This window comes from Idiotropiscis lumnitzeri, chromosome 17, assembly GCF_059441095.1.
Source record: "Idiotropiscis lumnitzeri isolate Australia: NSW breed Sydney's pygmy pipehorse chromosome 17, RoL_Ilum_1.0, whole genome shotgun sequence".
Lineage (NCBI taxonomy): Eukaryota > Metazoa > Chordata > Actinopteri > Syngnathiformes > Syngnathidae > Idiotropiscis > Idiotropiscis lumnitzeri.
The window spans coordinates 5,756,958-5,771,893 of record NC_142407.1 but is presented as its reverse complement, the minus strand read 5'-3'; the positions used below and the strand labels follow the sequence as shown (position 1 = coordinate 5,771,893).

The following is a 14,936-nucleotide window of genomic DNA, read 5'->3' as shown; positions in this document are numbered from 1 at the left end:
CTGGATGGCACATTTGAATACTAAAGTCAAAGCTCACTATAAAAACATCCTCCATGTTCAGCCCTGAAAGAAGAAAAAAGGAGGGGGAATAGTTTAAGCAAACTTGTAAATGTAAGAAAAGCACCACTCTTGCTGACAAGAACCAGCTCAGCACCACCAAACTTTTGGCCTTAGGGTGTGAGTCACTGATGAGCGGAGCACTACATAGACAAAATTATAGTCTATGTACACCTTTTGATTAATAAATCAAGATGGCTAAACTCCTTAGTTCTCCCAAAGTCTTTGTCAGCACACCTTAACCATTTTATGCGTCTAACTTTAAAGGAAACAGTTGTTAGAAAGTCCCTTTTCAGCAAGGTCTATAAGGGCATGTTTGGACGACATTCACACAGAATAATAAAATAAAAGGCCTGATCCAAACCCCAACAAACACTTTTGGGATGAACTGGAAAATACATTTTGAACCAGACGGAACCCCAGGTGGCACAACAAACACTCTTATATTTGAATCAAAATTAATCCACTCGCAAAATTTAGAACATATTCCTACAAGCAAGATACAATGCATCCATCCATTTTCTTCCACTTATCCAGGGTTGGGTTGTAGAGGCAGCAGCTTTAGCAGGGAATCCCTGATATCCCTCTCCGCAGGCACATCTTCCAGCCCTTCCGAAGGGATCCCCAGGCGTTCCCAGACCAGCTGGGAGACATAGTCCCTCTAGCGTGTCCTGGGTCATCCTTGGGGCCTCCTGCCGGTGGGACATGCCCGGAACACCTCACCAGGGAGACATCCAGGTGGCATCCTGACCAGATGCCCGAGCCACCTCATCTGGCTCCTCCCAACGTGGAGGAGCAGCGGCTCGACTCTGAGTCCCTCTCGGATGACAGAGCTTCTTACCCAATCTCTAAGGGAGAGCCCCGACACCCTGCCGAGGAAACTCATTTCGGCCGCTTGTATTCGAGATCTTGTTCTTTTGGTCACGACCCACAGCTCGTGACCAAAGGTGAGGGTAGGAACGTAGATCGATCAGTAAATCGAGAACTTCGCATTTTGACTTTGCTCCTTCTTCACCACGACAGACCACTGCACCGATCAGCCTGCTGATCTCACGCTCCATCGCAAGAGACTACATGATGTGAAATCTCAAAGGCTTAGCAGTGATCTTAATGATTTTCTTTTGCTCTAAAAGCACCAATTAGACACGAACTATTGGCATGTTTATGACTGCAGTTCTACAACACTGGAGCCTAACTAAGCAAGTGCTCTACTAGAAGCCAAAAAGTACATTCAGTGAATGAGTTTATCGTTTTGGTAAAAAATAAATAAATAAATAAAATCACTTAATGGGTTGTATACGCTGCAGTACAGCAAAAGAAAGTAAGGAATGAGGCTGAGATAGATTATTTAGTTTGTCTCCATTTCCAGTCAGGCAAGGCGTGTACCGTCTGTCTCAAGCCTTATCTCAGGAGTTAAGCGTAGGACAGATGTTGCATGTCTGGGATATGCCACCTCATTTGTGAGGCTTAACAAGATTTCTGGAGTTTTTGGTGGTACTTATACATCAGCTGGGGAATGCGTGCCTTGTTTATCAATATATTGTTGTAGAAAAGCTAGAAAATACATCACAGAACAAGCATGGACATGTCCTGTGACAGTCTGTAAACTCACCCTGCAGTACTCATTGATGGGCCTTAGCCTTTTCATGGCCACATCTCTGATATGACTTCTCCGGAACAGGATCTTCCCTGAAGCAAAGCAAGAAAGATTTATTAGTTGATGCACTCACAGTCTTACGTGGAATTTGTGCTTTATTTTTAACTACCGAAAAGTTTGGCCCATATTGAAGGAAAACTTCTCTAATATTTCCTCTAAATCAGGGATTATAAATAACGTGTTTCAAAAATGATTTTGACAACACAAATTATGTTGTCACTACTCATCTGAGACACGCCTGCTCTCTCACCCCGTAGCACTAACAACAGGTACCGACAAGCTAGACCGCTCGAAATAGACCTCTTAAAAAAACACTCTCTAGCCTAAACTGTATGTTGGAAATTGGAGAACTGACATTCAGCTTTAGGTGTCTTTGTTGCTTGACACAAGAAGTCAATACTGGAAGAAGATCCTTGGAGCAAAGAGTCACTGATGTATTACTTAGATTCTGAGCTTATTGGGAAACAAAGAACAGTTTGCCTCCGAGAGCAAAACTTCATGTCTGAACCAACATAAAGGGAAACAGGAGGAAAGACTTCTACCGTATTTTCTGGACTATCAGGCGCACCCGCATATAAGCCAAACAAACAATAAAAAAAAAAGCCAAACATGGTATACAAGCCGCACCAGGCAATTAGCCGCAGTTTTCTATGTTGAAAAAAAATTGTTGTTTACCGCATGTACAGAACGATTTTGTACTGTGAATGCACAAAAAAGTACATGCATGAACAGATTCTTAAAGCAGTGCATTTTAACATGGCAATAACTTTGCTAATTAAAACAGAACAGACCCAAGAGACAAAAAAATAAATAAATAAATAAATGAATAAAAATCGAGATTTGTTTAGCTTATTTTCTGAACTATAGAGCGCCCCCCCACCGGTCAAAGAAACATCCACAGAAAAGCCGCACTGCTGTATTAGCCACATGGTTCAAAATCTAGTCAAAAAGTAGCAGCTTACAGTCCGGAACATACGGTATCTTTTGCTGAGTGGACAGATGAGCGGTTAGTCAACCTCCTCAAAAGATCCCAAGCTAACATGCACATTTTGCAAAATAGCCACAAACACTGACATTGAAGTGCGTTTAATGAAACCACTGGAGACAAATGGCATCATGACATTTTTGGGGGGCATTTGAGTGCAGTGGGAAGAAACTTTTGTTTGCCTGAGCTGTATTGGCTGAGTATGTTTGTCATTTGGTGAGGTCCAATTATGGACTTTTGGACAAAATATACGATTTATTTACAGAGCTGGGTAGCCCATGCCGGGGGCCGAACGGTCCAGCCCTTCAACAATTTTTATGAATAAGACCGGAGGGTCGAGGCGAGAACGGTACAGAGATCGCGGCCGGAGGGCGGGGGACTGACTGGGAAAAAAGGGGCAAGTGCCCAGCTCTGTGTATTTACTCCACTTTTTGTACTTCAACAATTGGTTTCGGTAACTTTGACTGCCCATCTGAGCAGTGAAACTTTGGACCGGACTGGTGCTAAATTGTGCCATTTACTTGTTACTGCCAAGGAAGTTTCTATTGCTTTAAAAGGGGAAATCAACCCAAAAATGTCTTAGCAAAAATATGTTCTATTTAGCCCTGTTGTCGAAACATGGTATTCTGAGTAATATTGAGTTTGCAGAATATGAGTTAAGCAGTAAAATCCACCCATTTTTAGCCATGTCAGGGGGTGGCCATTTTGCCACTTGCTCTCTACTGAAAATGACATCACAGTTGCTCAGTGATCAAACAACAAGCAATCATGACTCTGCTTCAAAAAAGAGGTGAGCCACGATTGGTCATTAGCTGATCCCTAAGCAATTGTGATGTCATTTTCAGTCGACGGAAGTGACAAAATGGCCACTGATTTAATGTCTTTGTGGATTTAAATACATTGCATCAAACACATTCTCCCGTGTACGCTAAACCTGTTCAATCTATATAACAAAGCCCTTTACACTTCTTCCTACTCGACTCACTGCCACCAGAAAGCTTGGCAATGTGGTCGGTAATTCCCCCCCCCCCAATTCACACACTGTTTGTAATTGCTTCACAACGACTGAGGGCCAGAAAATGTTAGATCAACTTTCACCACCTCAGGACATAGAATACCCGTAAAGCTTCACATGAAGAAGACGTGGCTCACGTACATCAGGAATGGAAGCCGATTATCCATACGTTTCAGCTAGTGATGGTCACAAAAGAGTTGACCCTTCACCAAGCCTTTTTTCCTCTTCCTCCTCTTTCCTCACCACCTCCTCATACACAGGAAGAGGAATTGACAGCTTTCCAAAGCTCTCTGGAGTCAACCGAGAAGCAGTGACTCAACACGGCCCACTTGGTGTGTTCACCGGCGTGAGGGTGCAGCAGATCAATAGGGCTTGTTTTGTGAGAGGACATTCAGGAAGCAGATACTTTTAAACCCTCTGAGGCAGGAGTGACCAGGGAGGTAGGTGAGGAGAGGAGATAGACCGAGGTTTAAGTCCAAAAATGGCTTTGGTCGGATAACTTCCCTCGAAGTTTCTTTTTGGAAGTGCTTTTACTGGCTACACCATCATTGATTGCTTCCAATCTTATAGGAGAAAGAAGCCAAAATAATTCATGTTCATGCCGCTACCATAAATGGATATTTTAATTTTTTCAATGCAACATCTGTAAAAACGTCACCAAACTTGAATATAATTTATGTTGGGAGAAAATTCCAGAAATCCTGTCTGACAATAGGAGAAAAGTTATGTCCCCACAGAAACATGCTTGACCTTCCCAACATCCTGACAGGCAGGCTCAGGCATCGTCATTACAAACAGTAACGGAGACAACCTTTCATAAAGTAAAGTCACCTTATTAATCAGGGGAGAACCACACCAGCATTCCAACTTTTTTTGTTACTTTATCATTCAAATGACAAGCAGTGATTGATTCCACATGCCGCAGAATACAGGAAACCGTCAAAAAGCCGGCGCGTGAATTTCTTGTCTTGTGAGTTAGTCTTTAAAACCAGATACTCTCTGTCCACACCCCTCTGGGATGACAGCGGTTGTTTCTTTCAGGATGTTGCAATGCATCTATCTGAAAATGCAAAGCCGCAATGACTGTCAAGCATGGAAATGTCCCATTTTGGTGAAATCTGTCTGAAAGGGAGTGACAAGGAAATATGCAAATTTGTTGTGATGGCAGTGTCAAAGCACCTCATAACTTGGTCTTGCTCTTTGACTCAAATGCAACCGTTTGGCTCAAATGGTTGTAGATGTTATTGCTGCAGATGAAATTGTGTAACAGTATCCAGAGACATTAAACTCAACCTGTTTTTTTTCAAGGGGATTGTTGGGGATGGTATGAAAACGACTGTTTTCTGTTTCCTCTTTGGCCTTCTCCGACTGACTCAGAGTTCATCAAACAGTCTGTGTTTTTGTGCGAGTGTGGGGGTGTGTGAGGGTGTGTGTGTGTGTGTGTGTGTGTGTGTATCTCCTCAATGAGTTCCAGACCTCTGTGGCCTCAAAGAAATTCTACTCCTCAGTCCTACCCAAGGTCTGGTAGGGGAAGTTTCAGTAGGGTAAGGATTTCTTCCAAACGCTTAGCAAAAATTTGCTTGAACAAACAGAGCTCTTATTATGAACTGTTTTTTTGAATAATCACTCGGTAAGTCGTAAAGGCATTATTTTAGTGAATGAGACTTGTGAAAACAACAAGTGTGAGTCACAACAAGTCACCAAACCTCAGAGGTTGGACTCTTACCCGGTAAGAACGGGATGATCCTTCGCTTGGGGTCTTTCTGACCGCCTTCGACAGGGAACTTATCCAGAAGCTCCATCTGAAACATAGCAATGAGTAATTAAAATCTTCCAAATCATGTGAACTTCACATTGATTGCATGCAATGGAATCGTCAGGGTGGAAGGGAAGGAAGTTTGACATATTTCAAATCAGCAGTTCATGCAAGGAATTGAGCCAATAAAATAAAGGTCTTTCAATGTTTCAGAATGCATATGCTTCAGTTAACCGCCCCCCCCCCCCCCCCGCCCCCTTGGCCAGTCATATGCTGTTGCAACTTAGTCAGCTGAGGGAGTAGAATATGTCTGTTTCGGTCATTATGGAAGGCTACACAGCTGCTATTGTTTCTTATCATGTAGCATTGGATTAACTTTGAACGTTGAAGAACATATGCACATCTTGCAGTATACTGTACAGCCATGCCAACATTTTAATTGTATTTAATCCTGATAATACAAGAATGAAAATTTGGGTGAAAACAGTTGAGTAAAACCTGACACAGCTGATACATTAATAACAGCATTTTCATCTATAATTTACAGGCGCAAGCCTTCAATTTGTGAATTGAGGAGTTGCTGAATCATCATTCTTCGGCCTAGACACACATATTGGAAGTGTTGGCAAGCACCGAATGCAATTGGAAACTAAACAACCTGATAAAACTGAAACGTGCACATTTGGCAACCAAAGACAATCAAATGACACCTGCCCATAGTGAATGATGAACTCCACATGAATTCTGGATGTCTTAACCCCGTAGTCGTTGAAATGAACCAGAAAATACACAGAAACAATTCTGAGTGACATGCTTCATCAGCAACACCATAAAAAATAAAGCAGCCATTTATTATCAAAGCCGCTTCACCTCACAAGGCCCGCGGGTGTGCTGGAGCCTATCCCAGCTATTTTCGGGCAGTAGCCGGTGTACACCCTGAACTCGTTGCCAGCCAATGGCAGGGCACACAAAGACCAACCACCACTCACAATCACACCTAGGGCCAATTTAAAGCGTCCAATCAACTTACCATGCATGTCTTTGGAATGTGGAAGGAAACTGGAGTACCAGGAGAAAACCCACACAGTCACGGGGAGAACATGCAAACTTCACACAGGAAGGCCGGAACCTAAAACAAACCCTTTACCTCTGTACTGTGAGTCCATCGTGCGAACCAGTCAACCACCATGCTACCCACAAATGAAACAGACCGATGAAAAAATTAAAACATTTTCACACGAGCTAGAAGAAAATTTTGTTTTCCGGATTGCTGTCCGGTGTGTAAGGATACTAAAGGGGTGGGCGTTCACACTGAACCACAAATTTGATAGCAGTCAAAATGTCAAGGCGCACTCAAGAAACAAGCAATGACCGGCTTCTGTGAGTTCTGACAGAGAGGCGAAGGCTAATAAATGCCCAATCAACTGCTCAGGCTTCTGTGCCAATTTTACAAAAAGGCAATTTGAAAAGGGGCTAATCACAGGGGAACAAGTTCTCCCACCAAACACATTGTAACCACTCCCATGTGTGAATACAGACACACCCAGCCACTCTCTTCATAGCCTAAACCTTCTCCTCTGTAATCAGAGCCACTCAGACAAGAAAGGTCATCCGCCGGGAGGTAAGAGTCTCTCGCAAATGCCAGTTGCATCAATCACCAATGTCAAATATTCATGTTGTACAAGCAGGATGATGACGGGCAGGCGCATCCAGAGAGTGCACTTGGGATCAACTTGACTTCGTAAGGTGATTCAGCTGTGTGAATGCATCATGCACACGAAATTGACTTTTGTTACAGTTGTATTGCTCTAGCCTCACAACATTTACACGCTAAGTTTTGCCTACTTTTCCTCCCAAATTGATAAATGGTTACACAATTCATGGATTGTTATCATTATATCTTATCTTTAGTTACTCAGCATGGTGACAAAATGACAATCTCCTCATTAGAAATGTGACGTTCCTCTAAAACATTACATATCCCGCCTCTTAATTAGTATACATCTTTTAAACATAATTATTACCAATTCAGAGACATGATCTTCCACCATGCTATAATTTCTGTGGTTCATATCAAGTTTACTCATATTAGCCCGCAAATAAAATATCGGAGTACAAGCAGACTCCCGTTTATAGAGCACGAGAACAATGGCTGCTCTCTTTGCAGATTCTGAGTCTGAAGATGTATGCACTCGGTCAACTCTATGTGGCATTTAGGACCACATATGAAGGTCGGATTTTAAATAATCAAAAAAAAAAAAAAGAAAAAAAAAGAGCCCTACTTCCATCAATCTATTATCTATACCGCTCCTCCTCACTAGGGTCGCGGGGTGCGCTGGAGCCTATCCCAGCTATCTTTGGGCAGTAGGCGGGGGACACCCTGAACTGGTTGCCAGCCAATCGCAGGGCACACAGAGACGAACAACCATCCGTACTCACACTCATACCTAGGGGCAATTTAGAGTGTTCAATCGACCTGCCATGCATGTTTTTGGAATGTGGGAGGAAACCGGAGTACCCGGAGGAAACCCACGCAGGCACGGGGAGAACATGCAAACTCCATACAGGATAGCCGGAGCCGCGATTGAACCCACGACCGATGCTGTCTCTCACTGTGAGGCCATCGTGCTAACCAGTCGGCCACCGTGCCGCCCCAAGAGCCCTACAGACAATGATTAAAAAAATTCAGCCTGCAGAGTGAACCGAGCCTAAATTCTCGCAAGGCCGAACCACGTGGGCCCAGCCCGTCCCATATCGGAGACAGCCATTCGGGGTCGGGAACACGATTACACGTCACACACGACCGACGCACAAGGAGATGCGTAGCCACATAAAGAAAAAAAAACTAATTAAAACAACAGTCACACGCACGCACACACTATGTGCTGATTCAAAAAAAAGTGACACATGATTGAGGTATGTGGGACCGAAAGCTATTCAACAGTTTTATTTTGTATTTATTTGGCTGCGTATCAGGTGTGCGGCAGATGCATGTGACGTGGCAGGGTTCGAAGTTAACTTTAAAAACTGCTTGCCCATAGGGCAAGTGCCACTAAAATTTGCCTTGCCCGAGTGGCCAAATTACTTGCCCAACTTGGGCAAGTGACAATTTTTTTTCTCTTGCCCGAAGATTAAATTACCTTGCCCTGAGTGACTTTTTGTATGACAAAGTGTCTAATTACAAATTGCATGAATTTTTTGTTCGGACAGTTCCTGCCTAGAAAGAATTAAAAATACGTTACAATCATAAGGGTTGCTTATATAAAAATGTATCATGTATTAACACATTAATTAGGTGTCTGCTGACCCAGGATTATGTTATTCCTTCATGAGTTCTATGTTGCAGACGTTGCAGGCATTAAGAAACAGTCAATGAAGCATGTCCGTAAGGAGCTGGCAGCTGGCAGGTAGAACTGATCCTGTGAAAGCTAGACTAAGAATAAAATGTTTATGGTTGTAAAATGTTTGCCACAAATGTAAATAAACATATAATCTGATAATCATAAATTAATCTTGTTTTCATCATCAACCATGAAACCCTGCTCACCACAGCATGTATCATCCTGTGGATGTGAAAATGTTAATTGTAGTTTTAATAATTAACAAATCTGCATGTTAAATTGGGAAAATGATATTACAGCAATCCAGATTATCAATTTTAAATCCAGGAGAGCCTATTAATTGAGTAATCACATGAGTAAATTATGAGTGTGGGAAATGTGTGTATTCCTTTAAGACCAGTGCCTGTGGTGCTGCCTCCATAAGTTTCATAGCATAAACAGAACACAGTCACTGACACTATGTCAGGTCACATCATTGAGCTAATGAATTAACAGCCAATAATCAAATATTACTCTCTTCCTTACTCACAACTGAATTGTCTACTTAAAAATATTGGAGCTATTTTAGTCATGTCAGAGGAATCCGAAATGTTCGGATTTGAACAAACTCGTCGCCACTTGTAAACATGCGCAGAAGGTAATAAAACTTCCGGCTGTCAATTTTCGGCCGAAATATTGTAGGTTTTTGTTGTGTTTTTCAAACTTCAAATGAGGATGCAACTACAGCGAGTTCCAATACTGCGGGATTTATTGACGTTCACTTTAACTCGACATTCACTGAACTAACTGATCCCCGTAGCGCCCGCCCATTGACCCGATAAGGCCAATGGACCATACCACAACATAAGGGGGTGTCTGGGTTAAACCATCACCATACAGTGCACACAAACAGATCACACCACAGTTTTCGTCGAAATTAAAGATATTTGACTGCTTAAAAAAAGGCTTGCCCGGTCGGGTAAGTTGCCCATAATTTTACCTTGTCCGTGGTCAAATTTCACTTGCCCCGGGCAATCGGGAAGCGGTTAACCGCGAACCCTGCGTGGTACCAGTAAGTTGGTTCTTGATGCCGTTTGGCTGACTCTGGCTTGTGCCTGAAATACCAACGAGAACTCACAAACAGACTAACGCGCAGACGAATGCCCATCTCCGTTGATTACTGCACGTGGAAAATATGTGACAACTGTGCAACACTTTGTAAGAAGCAAGGGGTGATGCATTTGAATTTTTTCCATTAGCTTTTAAGTGTCTCCAAAATGGGACTGTTGGAGTTTTAGCAGACGAGTGGACACGTGTGCAGCATGGAAACTGGTCTTGGTGACATGAATAGAATTTTTTATTATTTTTTTTTTAAATAGGGAAAACCACAAGGATGACCCTGCTGCAGAAACATTTCCATCCTTTGGTAAGAATTGAGTCTATTTTTGTTCAAGGTTTAGATCTTCAGAACGACTGAGGGGAAAAACGTGGTTTTACGTTTAAACACTCAATGTCTCACCATGGAGACTAGGGTGTAAGAAAATTCTATGCAGTTACTGGAAATAATCAACGACTGAATTTCACCCATGGTGCATTTCAGCTGGACAATAGTGAACACGGCAAACAGACCAAATGAACTACCTTGAAAACCCTCGGCAAGCGGTGGATCTCGACATGGTCCCACATGCAAATTCTAGTGCGATTCAAATAATGATATGTTCCATTTCTTACATACGCATGATTAAAACCTCATATTTTGTTACACTTTTATGCATGAAGTGTATGACAAAATGCATCCCGCTGTTAACGGTCACGCTGTCTTCTCATGCGGCTCGTGTTGTAACATGAACTGCTTGAACCAGCTGTGTTGATGGTCAGTGGTGACTAACACTTCCTGTTTGGCCTTGAGGTACTGACACTTGTTTCTTCAGAATATATACGTCATCTTTTCAGTTGTATTAAAGTGTACATGGTGATGACCGTCAGGGTACGATCCCAAAGAGGCTGACGGGAAATTAAAAGCGAGCAATAAGAGGAGACGAATGACTCTGTTCTGTGTCATTAGGCAGCATGAGAGGACGCCTGGTGATGTCATGACTACTCCCTTGTGTCTCATGAAGTGGAGAGGAATGAAATAATAACTCGGTACACCTGTGCAATCTAATAAGATCTAATACATAAGGTGACATGCACTTCTGAATAGCGCTGTCATATATTCATTTAAGTGTTAATGATAGTATGTTCAGTGTTTTGACATGATTGTTAATGTTCCCCATCAACCAATCAAGAGAATTTTGCCAATGTGCATTATAGTACGACTCAGAATTTCATATTCAACCAGTTGTCATTTTAGTATCAGAGCAGAGTAGTAGCTCATGTTCCTGATGGATCCTAATCAAGTGAAAAGCCATATAATCCAATTGAGGTTAGTCTTATATTGTGCATGTGTGTGCGTGCGTGTGTGCAGTCGTCATGCTGGATCTCTGTGAGTCGTCGCAGTAGATCTACGACCTCAGCAAGAGGAAGGGAATCTAAGATTCTAATTCATTCTGTGCGAAACACACACACGGACTGCTCGCATGACGTGTGACAATGATTCAGACATTTCTGTGGTCATCACACGTCACATCCCTGCACTCATTTAATGTGAGCGGGCTGTTTTCCGTCCCCTCTGAGGAAGTATAATAACCACTGTCGTGATGGTGGGAATGAGAAAGAATTACAACTGTTGTCTTTACTGGTGGAAAAGTGCTTGTCCTTCACGTGAAACGTAATTATAATGTTTAGTAAATGTAATACCGAGACCCAGCAATTACATACATACTCACTCACCTGCAGGTCGAAAAATTTGCTGTAGCGTCTGTATATAAGTTCTGTGCTGCCATCGGTCCAGGAGACTTTGATGATGTAAACCTAGGAGAAAAAATACATTTAATGCAAAATCAGACCCACAATCATTTGTATTTAATGTGATTATACAGAGCTGTTGTAATTTCCAGTTCTTGTACACGACTCCTTGTGAAAGAGGAAGTCATTATCCTGGCCAGATTATTTGGCTGTGACGCCGTTTTCTAAAATAGGAGCTTTGAGTTAGTGCAAGCTGCCACCAAGAATGAACAAAAGTTATTTATGTTTCTTTATCCAGACTCTTTGTGGGCCACTTCATCCATCAATAAGGATGACATAATATTTTATTGCTAAGATTTTGTCTTCCATTTTAAGACAGGTTCAGTGCTCATATTGGTGTCCACCCAGTTATAAGGATATATTTCTTGTTTCCTTTAGAATATGTTTTGGGAATCTGTGGCAAGAACTTGTAGAGTACAGTGAAAAGTTTTATCATGACTCAAACAACAAAAAAAGCAAACAAATTCAAACATCATATTTGTGTTAATCTCACAGTGATTATTATTTTATTTATTTTTACTAATCAGGCTATTTCCTCGTTCCTACAGATTGAAACTTGTATGCAGTTAGCAACGCTCCTAATGGCCAAAGTTTGAAACTTGACCCAGTTCTTTATCATCATCCCTAAAGAGTAGAAGTGACTGGAAACTCCCTGGTGATGACTGCTGGCCTCCCACTCACATATTCCCTGCCCTTGCTCACTCTTTGAAGGGTAACTGGAGTCAAAGATGAGAATGGATGGACTAGGGGGGAAAAAAGCTTATAGCACTTGAAGCTGGTTTTATCTAGTCCAATAAGTATATAACTTTGAAATGTGAAGGCTTAGTTCAAGCTAACAAGCTAATATTTGAGGTGTCTCAAGGTGTACAGTCAGCAGATTTGCAGAGTAAATATGTCAACACTCCTTGGATGCAAACAAACAGACAATCACGCACCGGGGCCTCGGAACTAACCCCGCTGCATCTTTTGGCAGCCCGGTGCTGGCCCTGCAGCTCGCATGATGTCATGCATGTGCACTTTGGCAGGCAACAGCAACTCTATGACCTCCTCACTCACTTAATACAGAATAGTGGAGGCTCTATTGTGGAGTGGTTAAAATGAGGCTTTGTCCTGTTGGCATTCTTTTGTCCCACACAAACACTGCAGTGGAAAAAAACCTTCTCAGGACAATATGAGCAATGGAATTATTTATCAATTACATACACAACTTGACCTAATATCTATGAAATATTCTCAGGGATCTAGGTGGGTAGTATCTTTCTGCAAACACCTCCTTAGTGTCATCAAAGAATGAGTAGTTTTACTTTATGTAGTTTCCAAATACTTTGATGATTACGATTCTCTATAATGGTAAAATGACCAAAACATTTTGTAATTTTACTATGAATCCATTGCCTGTGCAGTTAACATTTTTTTATCATGAATATTTGAGTCTGGAACGGATTGATTCACTTGACTCAACTTCCCATAGAATAATGTTTTGAAAATACTCCGAGCCTGGTCTTGGCCAAGCAACGGCTGGCAGGGCTGCCTTTCTTGCGGCCAAAAAAAGCAGCAAAGTGGAATAGTAGTTGGCACATCTGCCTCTGTTAAACTTGAAAGGTTCTGGGTTCAAATCTTGGCTCAGGCCTATTCCAAACAGATATATTTTAAGTTCTACAACAACTCGTCCATCGATGTGAATGTGAATGGTTGTTTGTCTTTACGCATGTGTCCTACAATTGACTGGCGACCAGTTTAAGGTGTACCAAGCATCTCACCCCAAGTCAGATGGGATAGGCTCCTGTTCACCTGCAACCCTATTAAGACCAGATCATGGTTGGATGTTTTGTAATTAGAGCAACATGGACATCAACCAACATCGCAGAACAGACTGCGTTCATCTTGAGAAGTTATTACAGTGCTATATATATGTTATCGGTGAAATCCACCCTCCTTAAAATATATGCTCACTTATACCTATTTCATTTACCATTTCAATATTTGAAATACACTTACTGGACACAGTATTAGGTGAACCTCCAAATGAATGACATTTATATGTCAATGACACTATCACAGTTGTTCAGTTAACAAGTTTGTGGTTCTAGCTGAAAAGAACTTAATCATTCAGAACTGCTCTTCCTATTATTTCGATGACCTTATTTGAGGACGGTGAGGGTAGTTTTTTATGCAAGATGTTTTCTTTTCCATTTTGGAGTGGCTCGTAATTGAACAAACTATGGAATGTAGTACTAAACGCTACTTATATTCCCCATTTGATTCACAGATGCAGTGAAATCATTCGGAGGGGGGGGGGCATGCAGATTTCCATCTGACGGCAACTCCTTAATTTAGCACATAACTCTTAACTTGTATAAATAATGAGATGTAGGCCAACTAACATCCTTTAACTGGTTTCTGTCACTCAAACACAATGTCTGGAACATGCTAAACTGGCAAAGTCTGTTCCTTTACAGTAGAATCCCGTTAGAAATCTGGCGTCTGGCAGAAAGCGGTAATTTGATACTCTCTTTGTTTTTACTAGTCAAAAGGAGTGAAGGAGACAGAGAAGAAAGCTGCAGAGTAACTTTGATATGTTTTACAATTTAACTACCAACGTGTTTAGTGAACTAAGAGGAGTCTTACATAATGTTTGCTGGGGTTTCTCCGCTTTTGGACATCTTGCACGGTCACTTCTTGCACGGTCCTCCTCGGCATGATGTACTCCTCGGTGAGTCGTCTCCAAGATCAATCTGAGCGATAAATAAAGTTTGTACCGTGACGGTTCCTTGTCATCCGCGTCTCCCAGATGTGCTCCTCCAAACTGACTTTTTGTTGTCCTATTTCCCGTCCACGTCACGCTATCCCGGAGAAGTTGCAGACTTCCTAGTTCGCTCCTCTCCTTTTGTCTTTCTGTCTGGATTTCTCGGCCGCCAAGCACACTCCCAGCCTATCCCAGCTCGCCCACTTCGGCTCGAAGTGGGACGGTCCACTTAAAAAAAAAAAAAAAAAGGAAAGAAAAAAAAGACTCGTATACGAACCTCACCACGGCAGACAGGACAAGTCCGGAATGACTTCTCGGTGGCGCGCATCAAACTGTGATATGGCACAGAATAGGAAAAGAAGACACCACTAATGACGTCACTTAATACGGTTGCAAAATATCTATCTTTCTATCTATCTATCTATCTATCTATCTATCCATCTATCTGATTGTTTATTGAGACCAGTTAGAGCGTCGCTTTCGACGACTTTTA

At 42.1% G+C, this 14,936-nt stretch overlaps 1 protein-coding gene across 3 annotated transcripts in view; it reads right to left on the bottom strand.

Annotated features, from left to right (window-relative positions):
- Positions 1-14,685, bottom strand: part of sh3pxd2b (SH3 and PX domains 2B) — a 32,465-nt gene extending 17,780 nt beyond the window's left edge. For 2 of the 3 annotated variants that reach the window (XM_088279974.1, XM_088279976.1), the window contains exons 1-4: positions 14,326-14,685; positions 11,623-11,703; positions 5,441-5,516; positions 1,670-1,746 (exon numbers count right to left, since the gene is read on the bottom strand). In XM_088279974.1, the coding sequence (XP_088136100.1) occupies positions 1,670-1,746; positions 5,441-5,516; positions 11,623-11,703; positions 14,326-14,397 (306 nt within the window). In that variant the 5' untranslated portion in view covers positions 14,398-14,685. The remainder of the gene's footprint in view (positions 1-1,669; positions 1,747-5,440; positions 5,517-11,622; positions 11,704-14,325) is intronic. The other variant, XM_088279975.1, reaches the window with a different exon arrangement.
- Positions 14,686-14,936: the final 251 nt, after the last annotated feature.